This window comes from Panulirus ornatus, chromosome 17 (genome assembly GCF_036320965.1).
Source record: "Panulirus ornatus isolate Po-2019 chromosome 17, ASM3632096v1, whole genome shotgun sequence".
In the NCBI taxonomy this organism is placed as follows: domain Eukaryota; kingdom Metazoa; phylum Arthropoda; class Malacostraca; order Decapoda; family Palinuridae; genus Panulirus; species Panulirus ornatus.
In genome coordinates, this window is record NC_092240.1 from 51,201,025 (window position 1) to 51,212,494 (window position 11,470).

At 44.8% G+C, this 11,470-nt stretch overlaps 1 protein-coding gene across 2 annotated transcripts in view; it reads left to right on the forward strand.

The window, feature by feature from the left end:
• Positions 1–6,400: 6,400 nt before the first annotated feature.
• Tg (Transglutaminase) overlaps positions 6,401–11,470 on the forward strand; it is a 96,956-nt gene continuing 91,886 nt past the window's right edge. Inside the window, exon 1 of one of the 2 annotated variants that reach the window (XM_071672503.1) lies at positions 6,401–7,257. In XM_071672503.1, coding sequence (XP_071528604.1) covers positions 7,128–7,257 — 130 coding nt within the window. In that variant the 5' untranslated portion in view covers positions 6,401–7,127. The remainder of the gene's footprint in view (positions 7,258–11,470) is intronic. The other variant, XM_071672502.1, reaches the window with a different exon arrangement.

Sequence of the window (11,470 nt, forward strand, 5' to 3'; positions counted from 1 at the left end):
GTGATTGGCGATCCCAGGCTGGTCACAGAAATTTCGCTTTCCCTTGCAATACTGGTCAGATCACGGAAAGTTTGCCGTCTTTGGCGGTAATGGTCAATCAGGAAAATCCGCTGTCTTTGTCGATCCTGCTTACATCAAGAAAAGTTCGCTGTCATTGGCGATACTGGTCAGATCACAGAAAGTCCACTGTCATTGGCGATACTGGTCAGATCACAGAGAGTCCGCTGTCATTGGCGATATTGGTCAGATCACAGAAAGTCCGCTGTCATTGGCGATGCTGGTCAGGCCTCGCCCGTAAACCCCGATCATGGGCCAGCGCGACAGACACCGCTAACTTTCATGCTAGGCTCGTCTCTACCCTCGCTGGTTTTTGCACCATGGGGGAATACTCGACCGTCGCCGGGGCCTGGCTCTCCTGCGCAACCCCTGGGGAACGACACCCACCTGGACGCTGACCACCTCTTCCAGTCTCGCCGTGAGCAAATAAGGCGGATAAAAAGCCGCTCGGCGGCGTCGCTACCTACCCAAGCCAGTGCCCCGGGTTGAGCAAAAGGGATGACAGAAGTTACGATACAGTGTCTTGCGTCAGCCCAACAGTAGTGTCCAGGTGATCATTGCGACAGACTTGAATGTCAAGTACCGACAGATACGTTCAGCAGTGAACGGGTCGCCCTGCGTCGGTGGAAGGGGTTTATCCACAAAGGCGAGAAGGCGAACGGAAACACCCTCTCACTCAGGGGTCACTGGCTGCCATTACCTGACCTCGCTCGCTGAACACAAGGCTTCGAAAATTAGGTGACTCGGGGCGCCACTGTCTTTCCACGTTCCCGTATGATGTCCGGATATACAGTGTGGCCTACTAAAACTATTTAAAAGTCGCGTTTCCTAATTATTATAATCATCATAATGAAAACCCTGACACATTAAAATGTCCCTCATAATATTTTTTTTTTTTTTTGTTCACGTTGCGTCGCAAACAAATTCAAATTGTTGTTCTCTGGTAAAATGTACTTTGTCGTCTGCAATTTCGGCTCACTATCGCATCCATTCTCTCTCTGGCTGGTCGTGTGTAATGCACCGAAACCACAGCTCCCTATCCACAACCAGGCCCCACGGGATCTTTCGATGGTTTAACCCAGACGTTCCACATGCCCTGGTTCAGTCCATTGACCAGCACGACGACCCCTGTGCAACATATCGTTCCAATTTTATCCCGTGCATGCTTTTCATCCTACTGCATGTTTGGACCCCGATCACTCAATATATATATATATATTATATATATATATTATATATATATATATATATATATATAATATATTTGGTTGAAAGATATATATTTGGGAGCGGGGGCTGGAAATCCTCCCCTCTCGTTTTTTAATTTTCCAAAAGAAGGAACAGAGAAGGGAGCCCAAGTGAGGATATTCCCTCAAAGGCTCAGTCTTCTGTTCTTAACGCTACCATCGCCAACGCGGGAAATGGCGAATAGTATTAAAAAAAAATATGTATACATAAATATATATAATATTATATAATATTATATATAATATATATAGTATATATATATAAAATATATATATATATAAATATTGACGTATATATCGCTCAGATCAACTGAAAATGCAACACCACTATCGTTATAATGCTCTGACACTCTCTTTCTTATTGAAAATGCTCATTATATTCTTCCCAATCTAACCTTTGCTAAATCATCAAATATCATACGAAATGCAACGAAGGTCTCAGCAGCTTATTTACACTTCGAAATATGATAATTTCTAGGAGTCCAACCGATAGACGAACACTCTCATGAAGCAAGATATCATAACAACATATATACATGATATAACCTCTTTGTCAGAAGTGAAGGGAATAAAGAGAACGAGGAGACCAAACTGGTGATGGAAGGATGGAGTGAAAAATATTTTGAGCAATCGGGGCCTGAACATGCAGGAGGGTGAAAGGCGTGCGCGGGATAGAGTGATTTGGAATGATGTGGTATAGTGGGGGTCGACGTGCTGTCAGTGGACTGAACCAGGTCACGCGAAGCGTCCAGGGTAAACCACTGAAAGGTCTATAAGGCTAGGTGTGGATAGGGAGCTGTGGTTTCGGTGCATTACACACGACAGCGAGAGATAATGGATGCGAACAGATGTGTGGCCCTACTTCGTAGGTTCCTGGCGCTAGCTCGCTCACAAGGGAAACAGCGATCAAGTATGAAAGGAAAGATATGTATAACTACCAAAAAAGAAAAAAAAAAAAGGAGAATAATGTGTCACTCAGGAGAAACTAGGACAGGAAACCTTCAAGAGATAACGAGTTCTCACCTAGAGTGAGGGGATGGGGGGAAGCGTGACGTCACAAGGTGAGGCCATGTCTTTTTTTCCCAGTACAGCTGTGTTGGTCAACGTCAAGTGTAGGGGGGGTGTATTCCACGTCCACGACACACACACACACATACACACACGAGAGCTTCTCTTCCCAGTAGCAACGCTATGTATTCCTACCACACTAGGCTTTTCCAGGAGAGAGAGAGAGAGAGAGAGAGAGAGAGAGAGAGAGAGAGAGAGAGAGAGAGAGAGAGAGAGAGAGAGAGAGAGAGAGAGATTCGATACTCATATCACCATACCGTTTCCAACGACTAGCCAACCCCCTCCCTCACCATATCCTGTTCTTACAAAAATGGTATACACACAGGATTTTGGACCTACGGTGATGATGGTGGAAGAAAATAATTAGCACTGTGTCGTTTGTTATGTAAGTGTGTCCGTTATAATTTGATGTGGAACGACGCACCGTTCCAAAAAGGAACAGAGAAAAGGGGGGGGAGCCAAGTGAGGATATTCCCTCTAAGGCTCAGTCCTCTTGTTCTTTAATGCTACCTCGCTAACGCGGGAAATGGCGATATGTATGAAAAGAAATATATATATATATATATATATATATATCATTATAATATTATATATATATATATATATATATATATAAATATATATATATATATATAATATATATATATATCTATTATACCCAATATAAATAAATCCCTTTTAAGAATCAAATAACCAGTCCCTTTTTAAATCAAGCAATATATACTTCAAAATCAACCTCCCAAAAAAGGAAAATATACTTGAAAATCAACCCCCACAAAAAAAAACTGTGGTAAAAGTAAAAAAAAAAAAATCTTCAAATTGAAAAAAAAAAAATTTAATTCCATGAATTGATCAGTGTACTTCAAACATCATGTGCATCTCACATGTTATTTTCATGGAAGTCTGAGGGAAATGATTGCTCATGACACACCCACCCACCTTACCTCACCTACGATCTCTGGTCTTCCCATCTTTTCTTTGTTCTTATATTTTTACAATTCGAGCATCGGTTTTATTTTACTCCGTCGCTGTCTCCCGCGTTAGCGAGGTAGCGCAAGGAAACAGACGAAAGAATGGCCCAAACCCACCCACTACACATGTATATACACATACACGTCCACACACACGCACATATACATACCTATACATTTCACGTATACATACATATACATACACAGACATAGACATGTATATACACATATACATATTCATACATGCTGCCTTCATCCATTCTGCTGTTGAACTTCGTGAAATATATTATCCCTGGGGATATGGGAGAAGTGATCTTAACTCCCATGTCTCCTGCGTGTCATAGAAAGCGACTAACAGGTACAGGACCCCCCCCCCCCCCCCGGGGGGGGGGGTTTGACGATCCATCACCTCCTGTATTATCGCTTTTCAAAAGGGAGGAACAGCGGAAGCAGCCAAGCGAGGACTTTTTACTTTGAAATAAGGCTCAGTCCTGACGCTACCTTCCCTAAGGCGGGAAACAACGATAAGATTTTGAGAGAGAGAGAGAGAGAGAGAGAGAGAGAGAGAGAGAGAGAGAGAGAGAGAGAGAGAGAGAGAGAGATGCGAGAGAAGAATCGCTGGTCAGTGTTGCCATCACCAGCCCGCTTCAACTAGCGCCTGGCCGCTTAAAATGCAAGAACCGCTGCGTCCTCCCCTGCAGGAGGCCTCTCGCTACACAGGATGTAGGGATTAGGTCAGAAGGGGGACGGACGACTTAGGAGGAGGAGGAAGGAGAAGGAGGATGACGAAGTCTACACCAGTTTATGGAGGCTTGTGTTTTGGTGGCGGGCGGGTGTCTAGCCACGCCCACCGCGCGCTGATGACGTCAGGGTAACGGACCTGGCTCTTGCTTGGCAATATTTACCTGAAAATCCCGAATATATATTATCATTTTTCTGTATTATTATGAAGTAAGGCTTTAATGAGGGGTACACTCGGCCATGAGCATGGTCTCCGCTCGTCCTGTTACATGGCCATATATAAAACCACCGTGTGTCACGTACACTTGGCCACAAGCACCTCTAACCCGTCACGTACATGTGGCCACAAGCACCTCTAACCCGTCACGTACATGTGGCCACAAGCATTAACCCGTCACGTACGTATGGCCACAAGCATTCACCCGTCACGTACACTCACCCGTCACGTACACTCAGCCACGGTTTCATCCATTACAAAACTCAACCAGGCTCACCCATCACGTCCATATGGCTACAGGTACTCACCCGTCTTATACCCGTCACGTACAAGTGGCCACAAGCACTCACCCGTCTTATACCCGTCACGTACAAGTGGCCACAAGCACTCACCGTCTTATACCCGTCACGTACAAGTGGCCACAAGCACTCATCCGTCTTATAACAGTCACGTACAAGTGGCCACAAGTGTTTTCATCCGTCACGTACAGATGGCTAAATGCAGTCTCATCCGTCACGTACAACCCAGCCATAACCTCATCCGTCACGTACAACAGTCATACCTCATCCGTACACAGTCACAACCACAAACCTCACCGTCACGTACCCTCTCATCCTCACGTCACCCTACTACCATACCTAGCATCATCACATGGGCCACAAGCACTCTCATCCGTCACGTCCCTCTCTCATCCGTCACGTCCCCTCTCTCATCCGTCACGTCCCCTCTCTCATCCACCACTATCTCATCTCAGGCCGGCTGTGGTGTCCAGAGTACACTTGTATTTCCGGTTAACCAATACGGTTTGGAAAATTCTACTGACGCAGATGACGTACGTGATGACGTACGACTTCCGTCACAAGACGTAACTCGGAGAACGTTATAAAGTATGTCTTCATGGGGGGGGGGGTGACATTAACTGGAACCATCACTTCTGGTCACGAAAACATATTAGGCCAGTTTTATATGCATTACACCCCGCTCCCCCTATAGCACAATTCCCTGGCCGCGAGGTTTGAGTGGAGGCTGATGTACGCGAGGGATTTTGTTTATTATTTATCATTAGACTTGATCGCCGTTTCCCACGGTTGTCCTGGACAATCGCATGTTTACCAAATGGCGTCCTAGCTTCGTCTCTTCGATGTATATCAACTGACTTCTATTTCTCTCTTGTGTCTCCCCTGATGATGTGATTATGACACGAAAGTGCACTTGGGAACTTATCGTGTTTCATTGTTTCATTTCCCCGTGGACTCATAGGAAATATATATATATATATATATATATATATATATATATATATATATATATATATATATATATATATATATATTTCTTTTTCTTTTAAACTATTCGTCATTTCCCGCGTCAGCGAGGTAGCGTTAAGAACAGAGGACTGGGCCTTTGAGGGAATATCCTCACTTGGCCCCCTTCTCTGTTCCTTCTTTTGGAAAATTAAAAACGAGAGGGGAGGATATATATATATATATATATATATATATATATATATATATATATATATATATATATATATATACATAATTTGCATTAACTGCTCTTGATGTTTAATGATGAGAGAGATGTACCAGCACCCACGTCAAATTAGACCACCATACCTTTGAAATAGACATGGCTTGCGTCGGGGGAGAGGAGCTGGGGGGCTAGTCTACACCCTTATCTAACGCTGTCCGTCATTCGCTTTGGTGCATAACGAATACTGATACGTTCTGACTCAACGCACAGTGACGTAGGAGGAATTTCATTGAAAGTGTGTGTGTGTGTGTGTGTGTGTGTGTGTGGGGCGGGTTCACTACACGTCTGCCTGTCCTGGCCACTGGGCCCCTCCCACTTCCAGAAGCCGATGTGCCTATTTAGTCAATAAACTTTTTATTTTTTTCGTCTATAAATATTGAAAAGAAGGTTCAAATATCATATATTTTTCTTTTTCTTTCTTTTAAGACGAAGAGAAGAAAGAATATCAAGACATTCATCTTAATGTCGTGTTTACATAAAAAGAAAATGGGGAGGGGAAGGGAAACTATACTCCGGTCCAGGGGAACAGCACGAAAATGGACACCTGTGGCATCTTCTGCTTCTTTGACGTAGCCCGGGGGCGGCTTCACCAGTGGCCACACATACCCCCATGTCCCGCATTCGCCAGTTGGCAACCCCCTCACTCAGAGGCAACTCAGAAAGAGAGTGAGAGTGAGCGAGCAAGCGCGAGCGAGCGAGCGAGTTCATCCAGAGCGTTAGTTCGCTATACACTTAAAGTGGCATACAGGATACATATATATATATATATAACGTATATACATATATATTTTGACAGTGCGATATAAGACAGTGCTATATAACCAAGACATATATTGTGGTGGTATAAAACTTGAAGCCTTGAAGTGAGAAAGAGAAAAAAGAACCCAATTGGTCAATTATTTTTTTCTTTCGTTTGGATAAACATTCATCATTTGGCTGATTATACAAATCATACGTCTACATTTCCACCTTCGCTCACTTGGTTTTTTTGAGTCGTGGTGAGGACGTGTGTGTCGTAACTTTCGCATTGTAAGCTACGATAAGAAGCGCGAGCCATCGTAACTTTCGGTTTGTGTAAGCAACAAGAAGAGCGAGCCCTCGTAACTTTCGAGTTATAAGCTACAAGAAGAGCGAGCCCTCGTAACTTTCGTGTTGTGTAAGTTACGACAAGAAGAGCGAGCCATCGTAACTTTCGAGTTATAAGCTACAAGAAGAGCGAGCCCTCGTAACTTGCAATTTTCTCGGGAAGAGCGAGCCCAGTTCGGCGGTCGGGGCGTCCGTAAACGAGCAGAGATGGGAAACTACTTCAGCAAGGAGAGCGGTTGTTTCGCTTGGCTCTTCCCCAAGAAACCGAACCTCCCTCCCAAAGTCGAGACAGAAGACCGTCCCAAGCCCGTCACCCCCGTCTACAACGACAGAGCCGGTGAGTTGGTGTCAAACTGTCAAAATCTTGAAAAAAAGAAAAAAAAACCTATTTTTTTAAACGCTTCTAGGAACAGATTTTAAAAAAAAAATCCTATTTTTTTTTAAACGCTTCTAGGAACTGAATTTTTAAGAAAAATCCTTAATTTTTTTTAATGTTTCTAAGAACTTATACCTTCACATTTTTTTTTTTAAACAGTTCTATTGAAGAAAACAAAACGAAGGTTTTAAACGAACCTTGTTTCGTTCTAAGACGTGCCTAGCATTACCCATACTTCATAAAACACACATCATAGGCTTTCCTAACTTGAAATCGATGCTTTTCTGTTAACAAATCCACTATAATGCCACGACAGTGGACAGTCGGGGGTGTTCAGTGAGGTATATTAACTAAGGGGTTCCCTTTCAAGGTGGTACGTAGGTACATACATTTCCAAAGTGGTAAGACGAGAAGAGAAATGATCCTTGAATTTGGTGATATGGGTTTGACGCAGGAGGCGTGGATGGGCCCAGGGGCTTAGGCCTAGACAGGAAAGACAGGGGTAGCAGGACGGGTCGAGAAACATTCTGTCCAAAGCCAAGGCTTTTCTCTCCCCCGTTTTAGCCCCAACACCAGCTAAGCCAGCCACACACCTCGGCAACAGAGAACACCACACTAGTGGAATGTCGACGTCTTTTCTTTATTCAAAGTGACGAACCGGTTTTCATCAAGGTGGGAGAAGACCTTTCTCTCTTTATTTATTTATTTTTTTCAAAGTGGTGTGTGTGGAAGACGTGAGATGGTCCACTTTCAGAAATTCCTATGAGGCTCATACCCACTGGTTATAGATTCCAGTGAGGTTAAACCCAGTGGAAATGAACCATTTCATGACGTGGGAAACTCGAATTTTGTTTTGTATTAAATGTACTGACATTTTTTTTTTTTCTTTTACTCTGGGTTTCTTAGCCTAGCTGTGTAGTGCACACGTCGACTTCAAAGCAGGCGGTGGCTAGGTCAGCTGACGCTAACGGTAACTGACATGTATATTTCAGTAACTGAAAACCAATGAGAACTTATATATATATATTTCTTTCATACTATTCGCCATTTCCCGCGATAGCGAGGTAGCGTTAAGAACAGAGGACTGGGCCTTTGAGGGAATATCCTCACCTGGCCCCCTTCTCTGTTCCTTCTTTTGGAAAACTAAAAAAAAAAAAAAAAAACGAGAGGGGAGGATTTCCAGCCACCCGCTCCCTCCCCTTTTAGTCGCCTTCTACGACACGCAGGGAATACGTGGGAAGTATTCTTTCTCTCCCATCCCCAGGGATATATATATATATTATATATATATATATATATATATATATATTATATATAATATATAATATTATAAGTCTACTACCCAGGTTTAGTAAGGATAATATATACTTTGAGCATAATACTAAGAAGTGTTGTATGAGAGTTGGCAAGCCAGGTAGACATTTCTTCACACAGTCTACCACAGATCGTACACACAGTTAAAAATGGTTCGTGAAGGATAACTGGCCAATTTATACAAGAGACTTGATTACGTATAGGTAGGAAATCACCCAAGGCATCACTGCCTTTTCAGTATTATCAATTTACGCTTTACGCTGTAGCCTAACCTGGACTTTCATTGGCGTATACGAAGATCCCCCGAGACGCTGTAGCCTAACCTGGATTTTCATTGGCGTATACGAAGATCTAGGTGAACGGACGCCAGCCAACCCAAATGCACACACGTAACATACGCAAGTAGACAACGGATAAGTCTGTATACATGCTGTCTATACCAGTTACAGGTTTCAGGATAGATTACAGTGACATTTTGGCAATACAGAGCAGTCATACATTTGTATATATATATATATATATATATATATATATATTATATATATATAATATATATATATATATATATATATCTCGAGACAATGTCGACCCAGAACTCACATGCGCACCATCATATTGCATCATGACGCCACCATTTGTGAAACAGTCTTCGGAAATGCCTTGAAAAAAAAAAAATGCTTCATGACCCCATTAACCCCGGCGAAGGCTTTTCAGGCACAGTGGTTTCCCCGCGGGTGAGAGAGAGAGAGAGAGAGAGAGAGAGGGGGGGGGGGGGAAGGTGTCCAAAGTGCAATCCTTGCCCTAGTGCGATCGTGGTTTTTGCGTCACTTAGGGGCGTGGCGGGGCCCATCATTCTTGGAGGATGGGGGCGTCGTAGCCCCATCATTCTTGGAGGATGGGGGCGTCGTAGCCCCATCATTCTTGGAGGATGGGGGCGTCGCAGCCCCAACAATCATGGAGGATGGGGGCGTCGTAGCCCCATCAATCATGGAGGATGGGGGCGTCGCAGCCCCATCAATCATGGGGATGGGGGCGTCGTAGCCCCAACAATCATGGGGGATGGGGGCGTCGTAGCCCCAACAATCATGGGGGATGGGGCGTCGCAGCCCCATCAATCATAGGGGATGGGGCGTCGTAGTCCCAATCAATCTTGAGGGATGGGGGCGTCGCAGCCCCATCAATCATAGGGGATGGGGCGTCGTAGCCCCAACAATCATGGAGGATGGGGGCGTCGTAGCCCCATCAATCATGGAGGATGGGGGCGTCGTAGCCCCAACAATCATGGAGGATGGGGGCGTCGTAGCCCCATCAATCATGGAGGATGGGGGCGTCGTAGCCCCAACAATCATGGAGGATGGGGGCGTCGTAGCCCCATCAATCATGGAGGATGGGGGCGTCGTAGCCCCAACAATCTGAGAGATGGGGGCGTCGTAGCCCCAACAATTATGGAGGATGGGGGCTCGTAGCCCCATCAACATTGGAGACTGCGGCAGACGTCTCCCCATCCCCCATACAATACATCGCGAGTATGGGGGCGTCCGTAGCCCCAACATATCCTCACGTCGTAGCCAACATTCTGAGATGGGGCGTCGTACCCACATTCCTGAGATGGGCTCGAGCCCCATCAATTATAGGCAACTGTGCCAAAACCTCATGACCACCTGCCCCCTCATTAGCCATGATAACCCCTCACTGCCAGTACTGCAGTTAACCATGACGTAACAACATCCCCATCCCCATCCCCCCAACCCGATCGCTTGCATCATGTGATGGGGGCGCCGCGCCCCCCTTTTCTCCCATCCCGGTCACCCGTGATGGGGAAGTCAGACCACGCGTACGTACCACCACTAAGTCGAACTGGATATGAATCAGAGGGGAACTTCGTGGAAGAACTTCATGCAAGTGGGTGGTAGTGTTGTGCACGGCTATCTATCTATCTATCTACCTATCTATCTATCTATCTATATATATATATATCTTTTACTCTAAACCAGTTTTAGGTGTACTGTACCGTAAAAAAATGTACATGTGACGATGTACATTTGTTACAAGTACAGTGTTGAGGGCGTCATGTTTACTACAGACGTCAATTTTCCTATGAATAAAAAAAAAGAAAATACTTGCACTAAGCCGTGTCTTGATATTATTATGATAATGATTGAGTTGTCCCCCCAAGTGATGGTAGAGCCCCACGTGAATGCAAGCTTCACCCAGCCCCACTGTGTCCGTCCGTCCGCGTCCGTGTGTCCGTCCGTCCGTCCGTCCGTCCGTGTGTCCTGGTCCGTCGTCCGTCGTCGTTGTGTCCTGCTTGCTGTGTCGCGCGCCTGACTGGCTAAGTTGATGATGTGGTAGCGATAGCAAGGGTGGGGAGAGGGGGAAAAGGTTAGGCTTCGGGTGGGAAGGAGGGTTTACGCCTCTCTCTCTTTTCCTTTTTTCTTGCTTGTTGATTCGAGGGTGAGTCTTTTGGAGTTGTGGGGGGGAGGTTGTTGGAGGGTCTCTGGGTGAGGAAAGGTAAGACAAGGGGATTAAACAAGAGGATTAAGGAAGAGGTGACGTAATTGGCTAACGTGGCTCATCAGCATTCGAGAAGGACCGGAGCTGCACACACACACACATATTAACATAATATTTTTTTTCTTTTAACATGCATTTCCGCGTTAGCGAGTACATTAAACAGGATGGGCTTAGATACCCTCACTGGCCATTCCTGTCCTTCTTTGAAAATAAAAAACGGAGGGAATTCAGCCCGCTCCTCCTTTAGTCCTTCTACGACAGCAGGAATATGGAAGTATTCTAATCCTATCCGGATAATATATATATAATAATATATATATATATATAATATATATATATACACGCC